Consider the following 25,821-nt stretch of genomic DNA (forward strand, 5'->3'; position numbering starts at 1 on the left):
ATATGTTCAGCCGCCAATGAAATACAGTTCCACAGAGTGTGCGCGAAACGTGACAAGGCAGAGTTGGCTGCCTGTAAAGCCATATCCCCTGAAGAAAACACTTTCTTCGTCCAGCCATCAAAACGCTTGTCATCCCTATCAGGAGTGATGGTAGGGTACAACGCCTGCTTTGCTGGGGCCGTGGCCGCCTGCACCACCAAACTCTCCGGAGTGGGGTGCGTGGTCAAGTAGCAGGGGTCACTACTGGCTGGACGGTATTTTCGCAGCAAAGACTTGCTCACTGCCGGGAGACTCTCCGGAGCAGTCCAAGCTGCAGCCACCCTTCTTTGCAAAGCCATGTGGAATGGCAGTACAGGGTCAGTTGGAGGACCTTGGTCGAGGATGACCGTAGTTTGCATAATCCGTCCCTCTCTCACTTTCCACGCTACTAAACTCTTAATCTCCTCCCTTATCTTCTCCCGCCTCTTCTACTGCTCTTCCTTACTCTTTGGACTTCCTACTTCTTACCTTGCCCCTCTTAAATCCATCTACCACTCTGCTGTTCGCACCCTCTGTCTCCTTACCTCCAGTGATTCCATCTCTTCCTCTCTCTCCTACCTTGGCTGGCTTCCTTTTCACTCCCAACTTAAATTTCAATTTCTCTGTCTTGTCTTCAAATCTTTCCATGGCCTTGCCCCCCCATATCTCTCCTCCCTTCTCTCCTTCTACTCCCCCTCCCGTCCCCTTCGGTCCGCTGACCATTTCCTTCTCACTTCACCCCCTCCCCCCTGTGCCTCCTCCCGTTTTCGCTCCTTCCAGCTCTTAGCTCCTCTACACTGGAACTCCCTTCCTCTTGCCATCCGTTCTTCCCCCACCTTCACTTCTTTCCACACTTCCCTTAAATCTCTCCTTCTCCATCCTCCTCCTTGAATCCCCTTCCCCCTTATACTTCCCCCTTCTTGTCTCTTCCCTTACTCTCTCCCCTCCCCTCCATTACCCCCCTCTTCTACCCTCCCTTTCTCCCTCCTCCTTCACTCCCCACTAACCTGTCCCATCTCCCTTCCTCCCTCCCCTTCAGTTAATTGCTCTTTCCACTGTTTTGTTGTTTGATTGATTCATATTGTAATGCTTCAACAGTTTTACCGTTCATGTTTTATGTATTATGTTGTTCTACGTGCCACGGGGTACCTCCGACAAAGCAGCCTCGAAAGGCGTCGACGGAATCGGCGTCGAGCAAGGCGCCGACAAATTCGATGGCGTCGACACAGGCCTCGAGGGCGGAGCCCCGAGCGTGTCCTTCCATGGCCTGGGCGTCGATGGCGTTGACGACTTCCTCGGAGGCGGAACCTCGAGAGAGTCCCTCGACAATCTCGGCGCCGCAGGCATCGATGTCTTCCTCGAAGACTTCACAGGCTCATGCGGTCTCGAGGGCGTCGAGGACTGGGACCTAGAACGGGCATGTGTAGAGCGACCATCCTTGTCCAACCGGGACCTCGAAGGCGCCCAGTAGTCGCGACAACCGCTCGAGCCCGAAGGCAGACGAGCAGGGTCTCTAGCACGGTCACGGCCAGCGTCCTTAGACGGCACAGACGGACCGGAGCCCTGCGATTGAAAAATCACCATCATCTCCTTTCGGAAGGAATCACATTCTTCAGGAGTGGAATGCTTGTTGGCACAAGCAACCCGCCGACGGGCAGAGTCCTCGGATGAGGACAGGGAAAGCGACCTGTGACGGCGCTTCCGTGAGTGCCTCGAAGAGGCAGAGGAATGGCGAGACCGACTCCTGGACCGAGACCCCCCGGACCTACGACAACGATGCGGAGAGTCGCCCCTCGAATTGTCCGTAAGTCCAGCGGATTGCGACTTCCGGGGCTTGGCCACCTAACCCACCAACAGCTTCTTCTTACACTCCCGCAAGGCCTTCGATGTAAGCGACTGGCAGTCGACAGTCATCAGTATTGAGGTCCTCCCTGAGGCACCAGAGGCAAGCGTTGTGCGGGTCCGTCAACGACATCTTGGACTCGCACACCCAACACTTCTTAAAACCCGAATGCGGGGTGGAACAAGCCAAAGACATCATTTTCAATACACAAACGAACAGGTTCGGAGAACCGAAAGAACAGGATTCAGCAGAACTGAGGCGCGCCGAGATCTCCGAAGCGAACACGTTTGCGGAAAAAACAGAACTAAGGCTACGTGTGTCGTGCGTCCTACTTATAACATCCGGTGATGTCGGCTCGACGGAGGCCCTCGAGGACAGCGTATCGGCGTCATCGACACAGGACGCAGAACATTTTCCGAAGCAGCACAGCTGTGGTGATTACTGTCATAGATATGGAATACGTCGGAGGACCCAATCCCCTCGAATTGGACTTTCAGTATTGCACCCTAACACAGGATCACGAAATTCCACAAAGCAATTCCTCTATAGATGGGCAGTTAGTGAATATTTCGGAGGTCAGTTTATGAGACGGGTGGTCGCCAGGAAGAATTGTGCCTGCTAGATGCAGAGTGCTCCTTGGTGTGTCCACACCCTGCCTGAAGAGGGGCCCTCAGACTCCTTGGCGGGGTGTCTTGCTTCTCATTAGTGCACGGTATTCTTTTTTTCTTTCACAGGCCCCGCACACAATGAAAAGAGAAACATTACACGCTGAAAGGCAATAATCCGCATAACACACTTAGCTAAAATGCAAAATGGCTCTTTATGGATGTTTATTCACAAATCAGCATACATAAAAAAAATGCAGAAAAAAGAATACATAGATTTTTTAAAATGCTTCACCAGTAAAGCAGCAGCCACAAAACTCATCTTGCCAGAACTGCACTGGAAAGCCCTGAAAGAGGCAGACAGAGAGATGTTTGCTTAACGTGCCGACCTGTTGCCAATTCCGATGGATCCTCCGCAGAAAATACCCATGGCAACCTAAGGACTAAACTCTTGCCTTTTCTCATGAAAGTGCAAAAAATAGCATAACATTCCTTCGGCTCTACAACGTTATCGGACACCAGCTGGCATCTTTATTCAAAACAGTCCATGAAGCAATGCAGACTAACATAGGCGAGACATGTTTTTCTAGTGATTCAGAGTTAACATTAAAATGCAGCTTTCACAGGGGCATGAAGAAAATGTGCAGATTTCCCCCAGGCTTGAAGAGAATGTCCATTAGGACTAAGCGCACCCAGAATGCATTTCACAGACGCCATGTTTTTTAGTCAAAAGCATTACACAGAGGCAGGGGATGACCCTACACATTGTTCAAGATACCGGTGGCTCCTGTCTCCTCCGACCTCCACTCATGACAACAGCAGCAAAAACAGTTGCATTTTGAGTGAATCTGATCCCTTCTCCACTGCCTCCGTAATAGAATTTTGGGACTGATAACCAACCGTCAGAAGGTAATGGGCAGGATTGATATGCCTCTAAAAAATTAAAAAAATAAACACCTGCCTGCATCTGTAAACCAGTCATGATAGACCATCTCTTCCACAGGCAGGCTTGTCCCACTGTTACTGCAGGGCATCCTGTGATGAGGAGCACATACTCCTCAGCTTCAGCTGCATGTACCCAGGTTTACCTGATGGAGGCTATACTATGGTCCCCATTTGAAGACCAGCAGCACAGGATTACATCTGACATCACAGTGTATAGAGGGAAACCATCAACACAAATTCTAGTGGCCAAAAGCCAAGATGTTGTCTTCACTAACACTGATGTTCTCCTGCTCTTTTAAGGTAACCAGAAAGAATCAACTCCAGCGGTGCACAAGGAAGAAGGTAAGTGACATATATACTCTTTCTGCATCTTTCATGAATCTTAATGCATTACTTTTGTCAAATACCTACATTACACTGTGAGGAGCCCTCAACGTCGTAGGCAATCAAGCACACCCCATATAGTACAGTTACCTTACTTCTCTGAACATCCTGCCTACCCTAGAGGCTCATCATCCTAAGTCCTATCCCTTACCGAGTGATGTCAGGCCTTCCATTGCCCCTCCAGCCATGTCCAATCACTGTGCTTGAAGTCCGGTCTTCCTTATCAGACTTCTGGTGCACCCTTGTGTTGTTAGATTGTACCCGATCTTACCACCTACCCTGATGACATGTGCCTACCACAATGAGACAGGTCTAAGCATCCAGTAACCTATGCTGACCTGGCACACCCAGCATGCAGCGCATCTAATCTTTCTGCAGGTAACTTCATCATCCTCTCCCACTCGTTGTCTGGCCACCTGCTTCCGAAGCACATCAGACCTTCAGATTTAATTTCCTGTCCTTGGGTCTATAGACTGCTCTCTTGCCTTCCTGCCCTTTTACTTTCATACCCACCTTGCCAGGTCTACAGATCAGCCACTCCCCCAATGCCAACTTGATCCTCATCCCCTTTTCCTGGCATGTCTGAACGTTTGGCATCCCTGAAGGCACGATAACTTCTCATAACTCTCACTGCAGGACAGATGTGGCATTCGTATTTCCCCTTGCCCACAGTGCGCCCACATAGAGCATGCCCAATCTTCTTGCTCTTCTAGAGACCTTGCCCCCCGTCCCCACCTGCGCATGTCAGATTCCGCATTTTCCTGGTCAGGATTGATTGTCCTGCCCCTCCATCTAGAAGGGCTCCATCTTGCTGGATGTGTCTGGCCTCTTTGTTCCCTCAACTGTAATCATTCCAGTTTTATCCCTTTCCCATTTGCCCCTTGCTTGATCTAAAAGACCTTCCTCCCCCGCCCACTTGAACCAGCCCATCGTATATTTTACTTTTTCCATTTGTCTCACACACCCGCAGCCGTGTGCATGGATCTGTGACATCCCTACAAATTCCCTCCCATACCAATAAAATACGAGCTGCTGGCTGTCACTAGTAAATGCCAAACACCCTATTTTCCTTCTAAGAGGTGGCCTACTGCAGGACTAAGTGCAGTCACTAGGCATCATGGAGGGGTTACACCTGAGAGGAGGAAACCACTGTGGCCCTCAGCTACAAGAGGACATCACATTACTTTCAGTGGCTATGGAAAGGAAATGAAAAGCCATCCTACCATATACTATACATGAACACGGTCTCTTGACACCCCACTTATGATTCCATGTACACAGATAAATACTTGACGCTAATATTGAGCCATTGTGGGGACATATGTGGGTTGGTGGACAGGGGCAGGCAGTTCATAGGCACCATACAGGTAGTGGTGAAGAAAATGTCCGTCCAAAGAGCACCAACCGAGGTTAATACCAGGATTCTTGGTTTTATATTTCAGAAGTAACCTATGCTGTGGTACAGAACAACATGCAGGTAGGTCCAACCACAATCCTCACTATAAAACCTCTAGACAGTTAGTGTCACTCTTTGCGCTCTCCCCCACCCCCTCCAAATCTCCCACTTGCTCAACGCCGAGCTGACCTATTGTCCTTTTATTCAGGGGGGTGGCAGTGTGCTGGTGAAACCAGATTTTCTGCCCATGCAGAGGTAGAAGTGGAACAGAAAAGGTAGTGGTACTGTTGCCCCTATGGGGTATCCTGTGTGTGAGATTCACTGTTAGGCATTGAGCAATGCATGTGTTGAAGAGCTGGAGATGTTGAGGGTAGACGGGCAATGGGCTGGACGGGCAGAAGAAGCCGGTTCCCGTCGACTGTTCCTATTGGTCTCTATGGTCAAAAGAAATTCCAGTTTGAATTGAAAACTGATCAAGGCTGTGGAGCGATTTCCGTCTATAAATTCTAGCAGAGGCGTCCATTTCGATTTCAGGTTATATTTTTGTTCAACAATTCCAAACTATTTCAATTAATAATAGCTCAAGAATAATAATGTAAAGTGTCTTGGAAAACATAACGGTCACTGCGACATTAAGGGCCACATTCAGAACTGGGCAATAGTAGTAATAACGGCGGTATTTGACAAATTCAGTGTTGGACCACATACCACCGTTGTTATTTGGTCGCAAGTGGTATTTGAGGTAGACTTATAGCAGAAAGTCTGCCTAGTTTTACCTCTACTTCGGAGGTGGACCAAATTGTTTTTATACCTTTGATTTACTTTGCAGATGCCTTCCTTAAATACTATAAACATGTTTTAGGAATGGGCTGTTAAGGGGCTTAGTGGTGACAGGGTGGAGATGCCCTCCTCTTGCCACCATATCTACGTAATGTATAAAAGGGTCAGCATGGACCTTTTGTGCATTCCCCCACGTGTACAGGAGTGGTATGAACCACTGCTACACACTATTCATGACCTCCTCCACACTAAAATTGGAAATGGCTAAAAAAAAAAAAAGATGGAAACATATTTTTTTACCACTGGCAAAGGTGGTACTTCTGGATAAGCTATTCCAGAAATACCACCTCTGCTAGTGGTAAGGACTGCATTGGGTGCTTTGTCAGAAATACCACCGGCGACAGCAGTGATAACTTCTTCCAGCACTAATTTCCTTATGAAAATCCACCCTGAGGCCCCAAGTTAATATTGAGGATTTACTCTAGCGCTTTGTCAAATCTGCCCCTGGTCAATTGTACAAGCTCTTGGAGACGTGAGTGAGGCCAATAATGACCCCAAAAATGTTCCACAAATAGTTTTTATTTGAAAAGTAGATGTAAGCACGCTTACGGCAGCTAAAATTAAGTATTAATACCAAACGTCTGCATAGAAATACACCATTTCTTTCGTCCATCAATTTTCTGCCAGTGCTTTTAACAAGAACAACATAGATGCATAATGTAATGTATTTGTGCTTCTGCAGCATATGTGCTTCATTAAGCAGAGCAAACACTCCCGGCAGTACCCTACATAAACACACCGGATCTGGAAACAGCACTTAACACGTCCTTTCACATTGTTCAAAATTTACCAGCTGTGCAAGAGTGACACGAAACGCGTCAGAGTCTATCAAATAAATTGAAAAGGCAAGTTTTAGCTGAAAAAGAGCAATTCCAGAACGATGAACATTGTAAAAAGTAGTGAAACTGTGAGCAGTTAAAAATAAAAGGACTGGTATTCTGTTCCCGACAGTTCCCACTCAGTCAGACCTCTGTTAACCTCAGTCCTAAAAGAACCCTTATAAGTCGGAGCACATTCAAAGTCCTCTTGACCCTTAGACTGATTTATTTATCTTTCAGTGTTCTCTCCAAATAAGCAGACAACGTTAGGGTGGTGCGATAGTCTGTGACCTTTCAGTACAGGGTGTTTTGGAAATTTTCCTGCATTGGTTGGCTCGTCACTCATTCTCAATGTTGCTCAGAAATGTATTGATCTTAAGCGGGATCTACCTGGTTGCTCGAGCCTGTGATTGGAGTTACACAGGCTGTAGCCCCTCACCCTGACCCAGCAGGGAAATGCCTACTGGTGAACAACAGGTTCAGTCTTCAGATTGCACAGGCTGCTGCCAACCTACTCCGTGGACACTGATAATGTACATCTCACACACCACAAAGGGGCAGAGGCGTAGGCAGGGTAGCCCCTGAGGGGCAAGGCCCACCCAAAATCTGTAAATGCCCACTAAGCAGCGCTGTCTGGGCATTTACAGATATTTTTGTCAGTGCAGTGGGCCCAACTACATTAGCATCAAGCCCCATTTGCTAGACACTCCTGCCTCTGCAAAGCATTAACTCCTGCCATACTTGTGCTTCTACACAAGAGTTGGCAGAACCATTGAGCCAGAAAAACTCCAATCTTGATTTAAAAAAAAAAAAGACACTCATTTACATAGCAATTCTCAACACCACACTCGGTACTTTATTAAACAAATGTCATTAGTAACCCTGTAGTGCCAAGTATGCCTATGTCATGCTAAATTTCGCTGTATGTAATTTTACCAAATTCACTAACAGGGTTTCTGTACCCACACTGTGTTTGGCCTCATGCCCTGGGCAAGCATTGCTGTCTACCACAAGCATCTGCCAGCCTCTTCCTGTGGTTGGCAGACGTGATATTTCACCTCACACTAACCCCTCCAGGTTCCTTCCAAATGGCATTTATAATGCGCCTATACACAAGCGTTTCACCGGCCGAACAACGCAATCTATGCCAAGAGAGGGATGCAGGGCACTCCAAGACCCATAGCGGGCGCCCGTCCCAGGTATAGAGTGGCCTCTAGTTTGAAGAAGAAAAGGCACTAAAGGGCTGCAATTGAAATAAAAAATAGGACTAAGTCGGCTGGAAGCCATGTAGGTTCATTTCCAATTAAGTCTGTCAGGTCAGATACATTAGCTGTCAATCTTCTCCTTCAGCAAGAGTATAGTGTTTACAAAAGAAAAAGCTAATTTACCTTCCTTCGGAGGACTGTGTGAAGATAAACCAAACTTTGGCCACATGATTCCACCAGGTCCATGCTAGAGTTCCAAGATGCCCAAAGGTATCATCAGTGTGAAGGCCTTGGACTGTGGCTCTTGCACCAAACCCAAGGCTGTTGTACTAAACATTTCTGAATGTCCAAGCTTTGACTAATAAGAGTTCAAGATCCAAGAGTTACCACATGCTACTGGTCTACGGACATGTCCACACTTCTCCGGGGAGTCAAACTCGTACTCATCCCAGTTAGGTCCCGCAAGGGACCTTCTCGTCGGTTACTCGCCCAACACCCCGGAACCTCGGATCAACCAAGTCTGAGATGTCTATGACAAGTGGAGGATAATGTTGGCAAAAGTGCCAGGTATGTCTGGGGCAAGAGGGCGCCGGTCCATAGATATGTCTTCTTCCGGGCAATCTAAAGTACTTCCACCGAGCCGAGGACATTCAACAAAATGTAATAGACCTGTAACGCAACATACATATCCTTAGCAGTTAAATTATTAAAGACAGGTTTTTTATAAAAATAACGTTTTGTTCCTTTACATTATTGCTTTTTACTACATTTAACATGTGTAAGCATTTTTCGTAAGTATTCCGCAAATGTGTGAACTGCCTTCAACCTCTACAAGAAGCAATATCACAGGAGTAGAGAAAGTGAAGACTACAGATCCGGTATAGAAGCAAAGAAAATGGTGCAGTTTCTTTTTGCTTTCCACCATCAAGTTCCCATATATAGTACTCATGCCAAATCAGGAGCAGTCCTACAAGAGGTGGTTGTAAAAATAACAGTCGTAGCAGTAGTTCTAGTATTATCAATAGCAATGACAGTGCTAGGACTACTATTAGACATATGTTCACTACACACTAACAATACTTCTGCTAGAATCTCTACTAATATTACTATAGTTATGTTAATGTAATTTGTAGAATGCAACGTTCACCCGGAGGTATCTTGGCGCTAGAGAGGAATAAGACTGCTGATTTTGCCAAAAGATAGGAGAACCTAAGACCTAAATGTTTTTTTGACACGCTCTTTACTGTCCCAGGCAAGTCGTTCCACATGTGAGCGGCCACAACTGAAAAGGCACGTCCTCCGATATGTGACCTGCAAAACATCGGGACGAACAGAAGGCCAGCTGAGGCAGAGCGAAGATGGCGGGTGGGGAGGTATCGAGTAAATTTAGACTGGAGGTACTCAGCCCCCTGCCCATGCAGCTTCCTATGTACAATGCACAAAGCCTTGAACCTGATCCGCCGCATGACAGGAAGCCAATGAAGAGTACGTAGCACAGGGGAGATGTGAGCCCCATATGGAGACCCTGTGGCCACCCGGGCGGCTAGATTCTGAAGACGTTGTACCAGTTGAATTGTGCGCTTGGGCTGAGCCAGATAAAGAGAGCTACAATAATCAAGTCTGCTCAGCACCACGCCAGCAACCACAGGCGGTTGAAGAGTAGCTGGTAGCAGAGGGAGAATTTATTTTAGGATTTTTAGGTGGAAATGACCGGCTTTGCAAACCGCAGACACTTGGTCTTTCATTGAAAGAGAAGATGAAAGAATTACTCCCAGATTCCTCACCTTGGACACGGGGACAGGAAGAATACCAAGTGAAAAAGGCAAGAAAGAAGACACCAAGAGAGTGGGATCAGGAGGGGCCCCTACCACCATCATCTCCGTCTTGTCCCCATTCAGTTTCAACCAGTTGCGACTCATCCACTCACCAACAGCAGTCAGGCACATATGAAGGCACAACAACACTTCAGTCCGATCAAGATTTAACCATATCAAGATTTTGGTGTCATCGGCATAAGAATAGCACCTGACGCTGAGGGAGTGGAAGAGAAAACAACAGTCAGATATTATTTTTATTTATTGTGCATTAGCCAAAACTTTGACTCTTCACACATTTTAAGACAGATAGAAAACAAATTAAAAACATAAAATCAATAACAATTTTTAACAATTCACATTTTTCAACTACCATCTTAATTCAAATCTCTTAAAATTCTAAACACTTCTGATATCAAAAATCTCTCATTTCCGGGTGATAACAGTAACCAAAAAATCATCTGTACCTAACCACCAGACATCATGAACAAATCTTTTAAATCTAACTCCTCTCAGGTCCCATGTACCAGGACACCTAGATACCAAGTGTTTAGTCGTTTGCTGTTCTTTATCATCACATTTATCACAGCAATCATCAATATGTTCTTTATCCCTGGCAATTAGAATTTCCAGGGTAGGGAGTAAATTCAACCTAAATCTTAGGAAAAGTTCCCTTGCTTTAGGGTCCGGATATTTATTCAGATAAGAGGGTAAGACCGACCTCTGTTTCCCCATCACAGAGAATGACACTGACAGTTTAGCCCTCCTCATTGTTTCTCCTGTTTGTATCCAATTCCAACGTTTCAGCTGTTCTTTTACATTTGTTGGGTTTTGGATAAGGAGTTCTAATGTACAATCCGAGTTATTCAGTATCTCAGAACATCTGAGCTTTAACTTTTCCAAAAACCGATTGCTATTAGAATGCATTAGAAGGGACAAAGACTCATACAGGGAACCCTTTGGGGGATCCAAGAGTATAATGAAATCCACTTCCAATCCATCGACTATCTCAGGGAGGAGAAGCCCAATTTATACCTAAGGCAGATGATGGGAACACAGCTTGGGAGGGATAAAGTTTTTTTCCAGAGCTTGGCCTCTATTGTATCCCAATTCACGTCCATAGAGATTGGATTTGTATCCAGACCTAACAAAATGACTGACACCACCTTTCCCAGATAGAATTTTACCAGTGGCAATATTGAGAATTTACAAAACCTGGATCTTATCCTTTTCATCTGAGCACCCAACTTAATTGTTTTTAGGTTCATAATTTCAAGTAATTAGATCTTCGTTGGGTATGACTTAATTGAAGATCCCAGATAGATCAACTCAGAAGCAATTTCAATTGGGCGGTGGTCCAGTTCCCAAGAATAGTTCTTTATTCTTCTGTTCGGATGTTTAAATATCATGATCTTGGACTTTTTGGGACTTAGCAAAAGATTGTTGTTTCGGGCATAGGCCTCCAATGAGGACAATAGACGTTGAAGTCCGACCTGGGAGTGGTCCAATACCACAACATCATCAGCATATGCCAACCAGCTGATTTTAATATTGCCGATACGTGGTGATATTAGACCCATCTCATTTAGATGTTGATCAAGGTCGGCCATAAAGAGAATAAAGAGCAGAGGCTCCATTAGGCACCCCTGACGAACCCCTCTATCAACCGGTATCAGTCCAGCTAGTAAGCCCGCTCTAGTCTACTGTCACCTTTGTGTTTAGATGCAATTCAATCAGGATAGAGAGTAGGTTGGAAGGGACCCCCCAAGCACTCAATTTCTTCCACAGGGGATTCCTGTTGACTGTGTCGAAAGCTTGGGATAGATTGACCCGAAGAGAGGTAAACCACCCTTATGGACTGAGGTGGAGAGTCCCTTCCTAAAGCTAGTTTGCTGCTTTGGTAAGATTCCTTTTGATTTAACCTCTTCCTCCATCTCCCCAAGCACTAGTTCGACAAAGATTTTACTATCGGCATCTAGCAATGAGATTGGTCGATAATTTGAGGCCAATAATCTATCCCCTTTTTTATAGATCGAGATAGTGATTGAGTTGTTCCATGATTCTGGCAGTTCTTTTGACATAATCATTTTGTCGAATACCATTTTAAGTATATGTGCCCACATTGGTGGATTCATTTTCAGGGTCGAGTTACTAAGGCCATTTGGTCCCACCGCTCTTGAAGAGGATGAGTTCTTTATTAGGTATTCTATGTCAGTATTTGTGTAAGCTATGGACCACAGGGCACTCATGTCTGGCTCATTAGCCAGGGATCCTATGGACCCATAGACCTGAGAGAAATAGTCAACCCAGGTCTGCTCTTGTATAATGGCATCCTGGTAGCAAGCAACAGAATCAGATTTGGCCCAGAAATGTCTAGATTTTCTCTGGCTTAATGATTGGAGCATTAATTCTCCGTCATATTGCAGGATGATAGACCTATGTGATCGAATCCAATTTATGTACTGATTATTAATGAATCTAAGGGCTATGTTATAAGCTTTGGTATCAAGTTTTGCTTTTTTATAGTTGCTTTTTGCTGCCTTACGCTTTTCTTTTGTTCCAATATACAGGCATTAATGACGTGTTTGTCATTAAATTATGGGTGTTTGTCCTTTGAGGGTCCAGATCTAAAAAAAATTTAAAAAAAGGAAAACTCGCAGGGTCACAATGTTTCGTGATTTGTTCAACGGGCAATTGGGCAACCATGTCATTACGTTTATTAGTAAACGTTCTTCCCCCCTCCCCACTCTATCAAACTTTCTAATACAGGTCCCTGCAGGATTAACAGTCAATTTGTGGGAGTAAGAAGAGACATTTGAAATATGATTAACGCATAAGGATAATTTGATCATTGCATGATCATCCACATTTCTTTCCTCCACCTGAAATGTTATACAGTTTTCAAAGATTTTTCGGGAAGCAAAGAAATAATCAATTGTAGAAAAAGCTGTACCCCTTTGCCAGGTTGGAAAACTCGGAACATCGCCCCCCACATTTCCATTAAACATCCACAAGTCCCAGTCCTTCATAAAATTGGCCCATACTGATCCATTAGGTGTTTGATAACGGATCTTTCCTGGATCTTGATCTTTTGTCATGACACATTGTGAATTCAAGTTTCCCGCTAAAATTATTTTATCTGAGGGAAACTGGGATAATAGGTCAACTAAAGATCAGATACATTATGCAAAAAATCGTGTAAAGGCAACATCCGAGGATTCCAGTACAGATTTACAATGATCCAACTCAGCCCAGATTTAGAACCCCTATGTTTCACTCTTACTATCATGATGCCCTGCGTCTCATTAGATAACATTTGGAGACGCAAAAGGCATAATTTTTACAGGCAATCAATAGACCCCCTGAAGGTCTACCACAATCTGATCCAGAAGCAAGTTGTTGATACGTGGAAAATTCATCTAACCCCACTACACAAGTAAGCCAGGTTTCTTGGAATACGATCAAATCAAAAGACCCAAAGATGTACGTTTTTCTCGGCTCTTGGGAAAAGGAATTATAGCCTCTAGTGTTCCATGAAAGTACTCTAAGGTGGTTTTTTACTAAAGCTTCTGCTGTTGAATGCCCATTTTAAGTAGAACTTGAGAGATAATTTCTGGGACCAATTCCCAGATAGCCATAGATGGTGGAGCAACGCCGATTTTGCTTCGTGCATTCTGGTTACACTCCTGGTTCCATGGTGTCTGTGATTGTGCATTAGTTGAGGTAGGGCATGATTTTGATACATTGAACCCCCTTTTTCCCCACGCCTCTTTCTCCCCCATAATTGACTCCAATCCTAGGTTTGACTTTAGGACCATTTCTGCTATGTTAGTATCTGTGGTGAAAGGAAATTTAACCACCTCAACATCAGCGGAAGTGAAATATTTTAGGCCCTGGATTGGACTAATTTCAGAATCCTAGAGCAATTCAGGGGGAGCCCACCTTCAATGGTAGGGAATTTTCTTGATATGTTAACTTTCAATTCTCTAAACTGTTTAGGAGTGTTAAGATTTTTATTAAAAACCTCTGAAAATAAGTTGGGTGGTAGTTGAACAGGGGGACTATCATTTGGACAGTTCCCGTTCCCCTATCCCGGAGGAACCAGACAATTCATGTTTTTTACTGGGTTTTAGACACTATATAATCGAGCCTTCTAACTGGGTGTAATGCCCTACTACTGATAACCCCATCACAATAGCAGGCGCAGGTCGTTTTCCCCCTATATCCGCCTCCACATCTTTATTAGCTTTTAAAAAGATGGGAGCTATTTTTAATCGGTGGTTTTTGAAGTTTGCCTTTTTACTTTGCTAACAGGAAAATTGGGGCTATTTTCCTTGGTGGTTCAAATAGGTCTGTTTGGCTCCCCACTGTTTTCTTTATTTCTACCACGGAAATATCATTTGTTATTTTGGTGTCTATGGTCTTAAGATTCTTTCCTTTTATGCCTTTCACTTTATTAGGGGCCTTTTCCTTCGCCTCTCTTTCCTCGGCTCCCATCTTTTCTTTTGTTTTTCAAAAAGCGATTGGTATCCGTCGTCTGATGTTTCCTTTAGTCTGCTTATTAGCTGGCACTTGTGTGTTTTTATGTGCTTCATTTACCATTTTTTTCTTTTTGGATTTTCATGTCAATTTCTTTTTTGCTACTGCTTCCAGATCCCCCGCAATTGTGGGAGCATTTTCTATCAGCTCCTGATCAGAATCCTTACAGGATGCATCCATGTCTATAACTTGAGTCATTCACAAGAATTCCTCCATCATTGAGGCTGAAAGAGGGGAGTCATCTAACAGGGGCTCTGGGATGGAGGCTGGGAACCCCAAATCACCTCTTCCATCATTACTATTAGGCGAGGGGTCCAATCTCTCCACCAAAGCCCCTAGTTCCGTTTTTAACCTCCCACACTGATCAGTTAGCAGATCCAATTTTACTGATTGATCTTTTGTGGCTTTCCGAGATTCCTTCAGGATTTCTACCACTCCTTCATTAACCGCTGATTTAATTGCAGTCATAGTGATGTCATTTAACTCAAGCTCCTTCGTAACTTCTAGGAGTATGCCTGTATGTTGTACTTCTAATCTTAGGGTTTCAAAAACCTTCAATAATGAGCTGAATACAAAGTTCAAAGCAGTAATTGGGCGAGGGATCAGAGTTGTGCATGCTTCTGCTCGTTGTTGAGTCCGCTTAGATGGAGAACTCTCTGCTGATTTTGCAGACTCCTTAAGAGACACCTCTTGTCCCAAATCATGGTTCTGTTCCTCTGGTATTTTGTTTAACTCATATGATGAGTTCGGAGGTATTAGCATTTCTATCTCCGGCAGATCTTCGTCTCCAGGTTCTAGCTAGGTTGCCAGCGTTTGTGAATCTCCATTTCTCATAGAGCAGTCTGAGGCAGCTGCTGTACCCATAGAAACATTTGTTAGGATGGCATTTTTCATCGAGGTCGTCCTTAATGTATAGTCAAGATTAGTGGGTAATGAGTCTCAAATAAGTTGATTCGACGGGGTTGAGACTCCCACTTCCTACCCAGCGAGGGCCTGTGCGTCCACAATTGAGTCCATAAACCCAGAGGTGGTTGAAATTTGGTTATCCGAAGAATAAATTCTTGGCGTGGGGAGGAATACTCCATCCCATGTATTGTAGCGTTTAAAACAAGTTTTTCCTTCTAAATATGAGTTCCGGACGTTAGATGTGCATTCATCAACTTTTTTTTAAAAAAAATTCATTTGCATGCAATGTACTCCGCAAACTGTACATTTTCTGGGTATTTCTAACCCCTAAAGAGAGAACAGCAGTCGGGTCAAAGGCTACTTTGCCCACAGTCCCAGAGAGTTAAAGCTGGTGAACATAATATATTTGATAGTAGCAAAGTTCTTTCCTTTGAGTTGTTCTGGTGCTTAACAGGGTCGGGTCAAAGGCTTCTTAGCTCACAGTCCCCGAAATTTACATTTGTTGATATGATTGGACCCCCCCCCCCCTTTTTCACAGCTGTTGGAATAGAGGAGGCAAAGATGCGAGTGAAATTCATTTGTCACTAAGGGTTGAAAAACTTGAATGAAAATTTTGTGTCCAATGTCTAGAACCCTAAAGACACCGGCTTTGTTCGAAGTCAAAACATCTGTGACTGCGGCAGCAAAGGAAATACAAATGGACAATATTCGTGCGTTTCTACATTTCGGAGCCAGTGAACCAGCCCGGGACCAGTGGAACCAATGGAATGCCTAAGGGTTCTGTTGTCCGTACATAGGTGAACCGAGCTTGCCACCTGTTCACACTGTTCGCACCTCGCACACTTATGCCACTTGCTCTGCTTACCGTTTATCAAGGCGGCAGAAGCAGAGGGTTTTCACAGAACCACCGCTCACCGCTCTTAACGGTGGCCAGTGCCGGAGCTCAGCACACGGCCCATTGTTCACTGCAAGTACCCCTCGTATCTCAGTGCGGTCAGTGCAGTACGGTGCCACTCGATGCTGCCCGAGCACGTGTCAGCTCGGCGGTCCTCAGTACCTCCAACAGAATTGCCCCGGAGAGCTTCCAAGAGGTTAAATGAAAGGCACACACCAGTTCGCAAGCCGAGTCAAGCCACAAGCCGAATCAAGCAGCACTGTGTGCTGGGAACTGAGAAATGCGTCTCACGTTCTCCTATATAAATAGGTCAGATATAAATATTGAAAAGAATGGGTGACAAGGCAGATTAGTGGCCCTCTCACTAATAGCGAACCAGGTACTTTCGACTTGCACCCATCAACACTACAGATTTCGCATCTGCCTGTCCCACTAATGAGTTCCCCAACCCTCCTTTTTTTCTTTTCAGAGCAACCTGCAGCAAGGCCACAAATAGTGGCTGAAATGCACTATACAAGAACACCTAAGGTACATTACTTAGTGTCTAACTCAGTGGGCCATCTTTTCAGTGCCCGACCAAATACTTGTTGAATGCACAGTTGCAAATAAAGTCTTCGTTATAGCCAATCTCTTAGCCAAAACAAACTGTGTTGTCTTCTTGTTGCCAGACCAAATACTTGTTTATTGTGTTTAAAAAAAGTCTTACTGTCCTTTGGAGGCAGGCAGAGAGCATATTTAGTGGTTGCAACATAGTTCACAATCTTTTTGTAACCAGACCAAATACGTGTTGCTTGCAAAATGCAAATAAAAAATCTTGGAGGCAGTATGATACGATATGTTATTTATAACGTGCTTAATACCCAGAGGTTTCTAAGCGCGGACCCAGGGATCCAACCTCTGTTGCACCATGTTGTCTTTCTTCCAAGTCGAGTACGTTGCCGCTGAGATATTTTCCCGAGATTATCTGGCACTCAAGATGGTCATTTCCTCACTCACACTTGGTTACAATTTGTCTGGGGCAGCTAAGCTGAAGTTAGAGGGCGTAGTACATCAGCCAAGGCAGCCACTGTGTGCACCTGGGAGTTCAGAACTGTATGTGATAAATTTAAGGCATCAATGTCACATTCTGCAGAACCTGCTATGCAAGAGTGGCCATTTTTTTTTAATTCTTTTTTTAATTTGATTTATATTTCAGGTGAACCTGTAATTTTATCAAAGAAAGTCTTGAGAATTTGTTTTTGAAATAGTTTTCCTTTTCAGGTTCTTCTACAAAAGGTGTCTAGGTTCTTTCTAAAAAGGCTTTCCACAGATAAAACACTAGGTGGATATTGAGGTCGTCGCGCGATTTGGTCAAGAGTGGGCATTACAGATTGCTGAGGTGTCGTAGGTTTAATATTGTGTCTCTGGGACAGAATATGGAGAGGTGCAGATTTTTATACTGAAGAGATGGGACAAAACAATGTACATTAAGGTGAGCCAGGAGAAACGGCACAGTGCTAGCGGAGCAAGCTATGGAAAGGACATGGTCGCCTCCACCCACATCCAGCAAAGTCTGAGAATAATAATGATAAGCTAGATGAAAAGTATGACCCAACCAAGTACATACCGGAGGAGGGCCATACCACAGTTAGAGGTAGGTGAGCAAGATACAGCTCCTCCTCCACCTGTGTACATGGTCTTTACACAGAACCAGTCAGGCTTGTAAATGCAACACAACACTGTGTGGTAGCAACATACCCACCACAAAAATCACCAACCTCACCTTTATAGACAAATGCGCATAGGAGGCCATGTCTTAGCCCACTAAGAACAATCCCCACCTGCACTTTGACGGGGGAAGCCAGAGACAAACTTGGGTACCACATCTTTACAGTCCCTCAAGATTTGTTAACATGCAGAGAAAAAACATGGGCATACACGACCTCAAATGCAGCCTCCCCGGCCCCCATAAGCCACTCCATCCATAGCCTTTACTGTTCCCCAGAAAACATTAATGATGTGCATTATTGGTCCGGATGCCAAGCACCAGCTTTGCTTACTGCAGTGACACAACCGCTAACCACCAGGTCAGTGTGATGTGGTCAATTAGGCATGGACAAAACTATCACAGGTTTCACAACAGAGGACACTTTCTCACGACTGGCCTTGCAGTAATGTTGTCTATTAACCCCTTGCTGTATACTTGTTGGAAAACCTAGTTTTAATCAGTTCATGACTAATGCTGATCACCACTGGGAAGGTCCTAATCAGTGTTACTTTTCTCACAGGTGCACTTCAACACTGTATATGTGAACCAATGGACAGAGCATGGACTACATGACAGACTGCCCACTGGGCCATGTTCCGTTCTCCAACCAGTCAGCCAATAGGGGGTTTGGATCGCTAAGTAATTCTAGAGAACAGTTGTGTAGTTTGGATCCAGGGCACTTTCTGTGCATGGGTTTGGATGCAGAGGTCACAGAGAAGGTAACATCAGGCAACAGGTAGAGGTGGCGTAGTGGCCAGGGCCATCATACCTACAGCAAGGCGTTGTTGCTGCTGACAATAGGTCGAATATCCTTCCTGCCCGACGAACTGCGAAAACCAAGCATGTTTACAGCTGTCCTTTGCAATGTGCATGCCCTTCACCTTCTGGCGACACATCCCTCAGCGATTGCCAGCCCTTAAAGAACATGATTGCCATGGCCCAAAAGACTAGCTCACACTTCCACCAGGCATACAAAAAATGTGCTGCACTAATTGCAGGTGTGCCATTAGTTGCCACAGCACAACTTGAAGATGGAAATTTCCACCCGTTGGAATACCGCTTTGTACGTGTTGGACCAGCTGAGTGAAAAGAAAAGTGCCATCCCCAATTATTGCAATGGTCACAAACAAGCTTTACATGGGGCATTATTTACACCAAGACAGTGGCAGCTCTCGTGTACTGTGGCCTTTTTAGAGACCACCAATTGTGCTAGCTGCCACAATGCATTGGAACTCAACCCGTCTTGCATTTAAGTGCCCATGATCTGGGAATGCTGTTGGTACTCTTGTTCAGAGGAGAATTGCCAAGCATTTCGGTGCTGGACTGCCCCAGGGCAGGACAAAGACTGATATGTTTGGGATAGTTCTTCTCTGTGAAAGATAGTGAGCTAAAGACTCTGGGTAAGTCTCTCCTAACCAGGACTGATGTCTGGCAGAGGGACTCCCAGGACCCCCCCCCTTGTTAATTTGCATATTTAAGTAACTTTGGGTCTCACCCTAAGTTACTAGAGGAATCCAGATGTGGACCACTTGCTCACTATTCTTAGAGAGGCACAGTTCCTCCCTACTGATGAGGTCCACCCAGTCCGAAACATGTGTCTGGGGATGCTGCTGGTACTCTTGTTCAGAGGAGAATTGCCTAGCATTTTGGTGCTGGACTGCCCCAGGGCAGGACAAAGACTGATATGTTTGGGATATTTCTTCTCTGTGAAAGATAGTGAGCTAAAGACTCTGGGTAAGTCTCTCTTAACCAGGACTGTTGTCTGGCAGAGGGACTACCAGGACCCCCCCTTGTTAATTTGCATATTTAAGTAACTTTGGGTCTCACCCTAAGTTACTAGGGGAATCCAGACGTGGACCCCTTGCTCACTATTCTTAGAGAGGCACAGATCCACTCTACTGATGAGGTCCAACCAGACCGAAACACGTGTCTGGGGTTTCTGTTGGTACTCTTGTCAGAGGAGAATTGCCTAGCATTTCAGTGCTGGACTGGCCCAGGGCAGGACAAAGACTGATATGTTTGGGATATTTCTTCTCTGTGAAAGATAGTGAGCTAAAGACTCTGGGTAAGTCTCTCATAACCAGGACTGATGTCTGGCAGAGGGACTCCCAGGAACCCCCCCCTTGTTAATTAGTGAGGAGGATACAACATGGGTGGCATGCAGATCCAGGAACAGCCTTAATGAAAGAGAAAACTGAACAACTCCTGGCCGTGTTTCTAGATCCACATTTCAAATTAAAGGGGCTGCTTTTCTACTGTTATTATTCTGAAAACCTAGCAGAACGAAACAGTTGATTTGTGCAAAGATACACTGAAGCAGCAGGTGGACATGAAATGGAGCGAAGAGCAGATTCAGTAATACATTGCAACAACCCACCACCACCAGATGTTAAGAACATTCTGTTCATCACCAGGGAGTACATTTCTCTTAATCACCTACACAACCTGATCCATATTTTGTGAACATTACGGACTAAAGTGATAGGCTGCACACAAAACAATTTACAGACTTGGCACTCCATTGGTGATCCTCCTTTCATATGAGTCTAAGAGAATATACAATGAGCCTTCAGCAGCTCAGATGGTGGATGCATATATACTTAAAGCATCTTACAGGAATAACAATGATCCACTAAATAACTGGGTCAGTAAGTAATCCATCTTGTGAAAGTTGAGACAGAATCCTTAAGCCGTCACCCAGTTAGTCCTTACAGAGTAAAATCTGAGTTAGTCTTTACTGCTACAGGAGCTTTAAAATCAAACAGAAGTTTAAAAGTGCCCCATGTTGAACAATTAACATTCATTCAAATGAAAAAATGATGATTGGTTATTTATAACATGCTTAATACCCAGAGGTTTCTAAGTGCGGACCTGGGGATCGAACCTGTGTTGCTCCGTGTCATCTTGCTTCCAAGGCGAACACGCTGCCTCTGAGCTATCCTCCCGAGATAGCATGACACTGAGGACTATGGTGAGGCACATAATCACAGCCGATGCACCACCTTCTGAGAGACTTGATGTAAGTCACGCACTGAAAAGTGGAGTGCAGCTGTTCAGTGAAATCTGTGGTTGTGAAACTGAGTGCTTGTGATGGACTGTAGGTGGGGGCGAGTTGTGATGGTCCTGTAATTACGAGATTTCATTGCATTTGTCCTGAAATACTGCTATTTTAAAACTAAAGCAGTTGTGGGGACAGTTAATCAATAAAACAAGTAGCAGTAAAAGATACGCATGTTTCAAGTTCTCACACTAACTGAGAGTTGCCAATGAGTTTTTTTGGCTCTCCCAGCTACCAAAGAGCAGTGAAAATGACAATTGTTTGGGTTCTCCATGTTGCTGAGAAGCTGTTCACTTCAAAATTGTTCTGGTTCTGCCCACACTCAACGGGATAGTAGGACGCAAAGTAGGAGCGGAGAAGAGACCAAAAGGGGAACATTTACAAGGAGATATCAAAGCATGTAAACAGTGGCATTCGAAGAGAGGGGACTAAAGGAGGCAAGAGCTTGCTGGGAAAGTGTTGAAGTCCCTTCCAAGGGTAGAAGATTGAGTTAGAGTTCCAACTTGAATGCATGTATGTGAGGGGTCTTTTTGATGTCATGGATTAGTAAGTTCCAATGGTGTTCCATGGGAAAGGAAAGATGAGTGGAAGCAAGAGGATGCACAAGGTTGGCAATGGATGGATACATTGAAGAGGATGCTAGATGTAGAGTGGCAAGAGATAGCGCTAGAAGCCGGGTGGGGAGGACTAGTCCAAAATGATTTCCAGCCTTTCACTTCTTGCTAAATTTACAGGGGAATATTGGAGAGATTGGTACACTGTGAAGATTCCAGAGCAACTTACACTGCACTTTATTCCAGCTCCCTCTGGCTGAATACCACCCAGCAATGCAGGCATTTTGCAACTAGCCACCAGATCAATCACACCAGCTGCTCCCATGTGTAGGCACAGTCAACAATTCCACAACAGCGGGGTGGGGAGTGACTAAGAGCACGATAGCTAAAGCTGGTGCTACTGGTTGTGGCTGGCTCTCTTTCTCACATGCTCTAGGTCATGGTGGGGAACGACCTTTACAGACATGCTCTCAGATGCTTCCTCTGCACCACTACAAGGTTTTAGCAGGGATTACACACATGCACTAAATGTTTTACTGTATTGCATAATGAATCAGATCTGGTCACCCTGCTCTGCCGCACTTCCCAGTTGTACAGTTTGCAATGTACACTTTCCACTCAGGCAGGGGAAAGTGCTGCCACACCCTGGAGGGACGCAGACTAGAAAGTGCAAGTGTAGTATCCTTCCGTTTGTCTAATTCTGTGGCGAGTATTGCCACATCCACAGGATGGGTCCCAATAGCATCACCTCTGTCACTGTACTCCTCCTTTGTATTCCATGCGTCACCTCTTCCTGCCCCTCTTCCTCCAGCCGTATATCCGCCTCCTGTCCCTCCTCCTCTCAACTGCCTCCTTGTGTTCCATCGCCTCATGTACCAACTGTGCCCCCCCTCCCCCGCCCTTTCCCTCTTGGCGCCCTTCAGTTTCTACCTCGTGTTCCATCTCTTGGGTCTTCTCCTGTTCTACCTCCAGCAGATGACCCTCCTCCTCCTCACCCAAAGATAATATGCTCACAAAGTGATGCACTTGTTCAATAGAAGCTGTGAAGGGCGGACAGGACTTCACAGTAGGTTTCTTTTGTTATATTCTCACAGTGGTGTAAGGGAAACAAAGTGAAATAACCATAATGGGGTACTTTTGGGGATAAAGGAAGCAAGGGCATCAAAACCGATTAGAAACGGGTTTACAAACTGCTTCTTAAAAGTTCAAAAAGCTTCACAAAACAAGCACAATAAATAATTAAATGTCAGAAACGGGTAATAAAATGTGAAAATGCACACTAAAATGCTGTTTACAGCATGTACTCCCCTGCTCTCTATCTATGCAACTCGGGCAGGACCAGTCCTCCCTGTAACACCCAATCGTAACCCACAGAGATACAGGAAGCGAACTGGGACGTTTAAGGCCACCAAGCTCCCACACAGAATCCAATAAACCGATTGGGGTGCAAAAGTACTGCAGGACATTAATTGCTTCAGATAGGCTCGTCAATGCATGTTCTGCATGCATAAACATAATCTCTCTATGATGTCCAGGCATCATTTTGGGCTGTTGAGGGGCCTTACAAGATCTTACTGGATCAAAGATCAACCCACAAGGTTGGGCAGGCGGGGATTCCTCCAACTTTATCCATCATTATTGTAGATTCAGATGAAGAATCTTTGTCTTCCTTAGATATGATTCTATTCCAGCTGGTTCAGGACAACCTGGGACACTTCTCTATTTAAAAATGTGGCATCCACCCGATCAGGAATAGTCTCCATATTCATACCATCCCAACCAACCAGTCAGGATGTGGATTCAAAAGAGACTCCCAGACCCCCATGCATAGATCTGACAAGACTTGGCCATAGCTGCTCTGAGCTTCGAACTTGGTGTCACAAAAATGCCAGAACCATATTTAGATTGCAATTGTTTGCATGCTTACCAAGGAAGCACAGCATCGTTGTACAATCTCATTGGAATTTTAACCCGTCACCATTTTAATTGACCTACTTGCAACTCCGTGTTTCTTGATCACAAAATGGCTGCAACAGTGAACAATCTTTGAAATCAATTCACCTGCTGCCATCAGCCAGTGCATTACATGCAGGTAATCAGGGAGACCTGCTCTGGGTAATGGAGTATAGGGTAGCATTAGGACACATGCATAGAGTTATAGTGGCAGTAGAGCCCTGGAGGGTGACTCACACGAGAGGGGTGTGAGGGGGGTTCGAGGTTGGTAAACCGTGAGGGGGAGGAGTAGAAATATCATTGTACACACTAAGCCACGGATTAGGACTTGCACCCAAACAGCCATTATCCCTAGGGAAATATTGTAGTTCCAACACCTAACTCATGGGGCTCCAGTGACCAGTGCTTACTTTCCTGCATCTTTTAATACGACATTGTGACACTTCTTCCTTCCATCAGTAGATAATTCGCCTCCCTCATTTATTCTTGTGTGATGGTGAAATTACTGCACATTGGTACGGATTCTTCTTTTTTCAGCTCTAGCAGCATTATTTTCTTAGAACCAGATATTAGCCCCATCACAGCAGTGATAGCGCCCTTTCCTCTACCACATGGAACACACACCTATAACCAGAGTGTGATCAGCAGCATCAGCACACGATGGCAGGAGAGTCTGGCAGGAGTCACCAACAGAGGGCACTCTACCTATCATATGGGCGCTGCTGACTTTTGGATTACAAGGGCATGGCACCCATGCAGATCTAGTGAATCACATATGAACAGTGCGCATTAGACCTGATAGCCACGAGTTGTGTCTAATGCCAATGCTTGGCCACCCCTGGGGGCTCATGCTTCTCAGATACCTACATTAGGCAGCAGACAACTGCAGATGCTCAGTTGCGATGTGTGCATTGCGCCAGGAACCAGTCAGAGCAAGTGTTCACTGACAAGGTTTCTGACTCTGCACTTTATTGGGCGGGGGGTGGGGGGGTCTGTGGATTGAGAAGCAAGACTAAATCCGACCAGGAATGGTTGGAGCATAACAGACAACTTGTCCAGGGCCTGCACCTGCCAGCCAGATTTGAGTGGGTATTTCGAGTTTGAGTACTAGGCAGCGGCATCAAACGTTCTTCTGAAACAAGACCGCAGTGCAAATTGTGGGGTCATCAAGGGGGGGGGGGGGGGGGGGTGTGTGTGTGTGTGTGTGTGTGTATATATATGTGTGTGTGTATATATATATATATATATATATATATACACACACACACCCCTGAACACCCAGTGTGCTATGTCTGTGGGCGGGCACAGCTCCCCCAGAAACCATTCTCAACTGAAAGAGGAATTTCTAGAAGTGAAAGTCCATACCTGCCACCTTCAGACCGAGAGGAACTAGTGATGGATATTGTGTATTTATCACCCGCACCAAAGGAAGTCACTGACATTGATAAGATCCCTCATCTTGCAGGGTCACACACTGACTACCCAACCAGAAAAGAAAATTCAGGCACAAGCGACATGTTTAACCAAAATGGTTTGATTTCCACCAGAACATTCAAAACATTGCCTCTGCAAACCTTTGGAAAAGATAGTGGGTGGCAGGTTGCAGGCCGAATGCTCCAAGCAAGGTATTGCAGGCAAGCCATCTCATCCTGCAGAGCTCGATGCAAACATCCTACCCTTTTTCTCAGCAAGAAACACTGGAATTCCAAGAAGTGCATATATGCAGCATTGCTACGCTAGTGTCAGAAGCTATTTGATCCAACAGGTCTTTTGCCCCTCTCCCCAGGTCCAATAATTTGGCTTAAGACACTGGGTAACCCATGGTCGTTCACTGGTTCGGGCCAAATGGCAGTTTGCATGCTATGCAAAGCAAAATATGTAATTTCAAATGAATTATACAAGTGGCTAGATGAAACATGACACCAAATTGAGCAAACTGTCGACTTTGCATAGGGTTACTCTCCCCTTCACCAGAGAAGTGGTGACATTTATGGGCATAGACACTACTAGGATTATTATTCTGTTTTTTATACTGTGTCAGTTCATCACCGTAGCAGTAGTCGCAAAGCGAGTAAATCTTTTTCCGATTTAAGGTGCATGGAGTATCACCCAGGGACCGCAGGACCTTAATCTGATGGAAGGAACTGAAGGGAAAACAATTTCATACGAAAGAAAAAAATATAGCAGGGCGTGCCGTGAAAATAGTAGGGAGCTTCAACTGTTGTGTAAAATGAGTAATTGGAGAGTTGCGATCTATGTATTGTAACAACGCTCTGTATAGACTGGGTGCATGAGGGGCTA

At 45.1% G+C, this 25,821-nt stretch overlaps 1 protein-coding gene across 3 annotated transcripts in view; it reads left to right on the plus strand.

Annotated features, from left to right (window-relative positions):
* The window catches only part of LOC138511206 (sialic acid-binding Ig-like lectin 12), a 515,336-nt gene that overhangs the window by 450,664 nt on the left and 38,851 nt on the right, over nt 1-25,821 (plus strand). For 2 of the 3 annotated variants that reach the window (XM_069626735.1, XM_069626732.1), the window contains 3 exons: nt 3,712-3,753; nt 5,238-5,272; nt 16,678-16,736. In XM_069626735.1, coding sequence (XP_069482836.1) covers nt 3,712-3,753; nt 5,238-5,272; nt 16,678-16,704 — 104 coding nt within the window. In that variant the 3' untranslated portion in view covers nt 16,705-16,736. The remainder of the gene's footprint in view (nt 1-3,711; nt 3,754-5,237; nt 5,273-16,677; nt 16,737-25,821) is intronic. The other variant, XM_069626733.1, reaches the window with a different exon arrangement.

The sequence above is a fragment of the Ambystoma mexicanum genome, chromosome 6p (assembly GCF_040938575.1).
Source record: "Ambystoma mexicanum isolate Mex_15411 chromosome 6p, UKY_AmexF1_1, whole genome shotgun sequence".
NCBI classification, from domain to species: Eukaryota; Metazoa; Chordata; class Amphibia; order Caudata; family Ambystomatidae; genus Ambystoma; species Ambystoma mexicanum.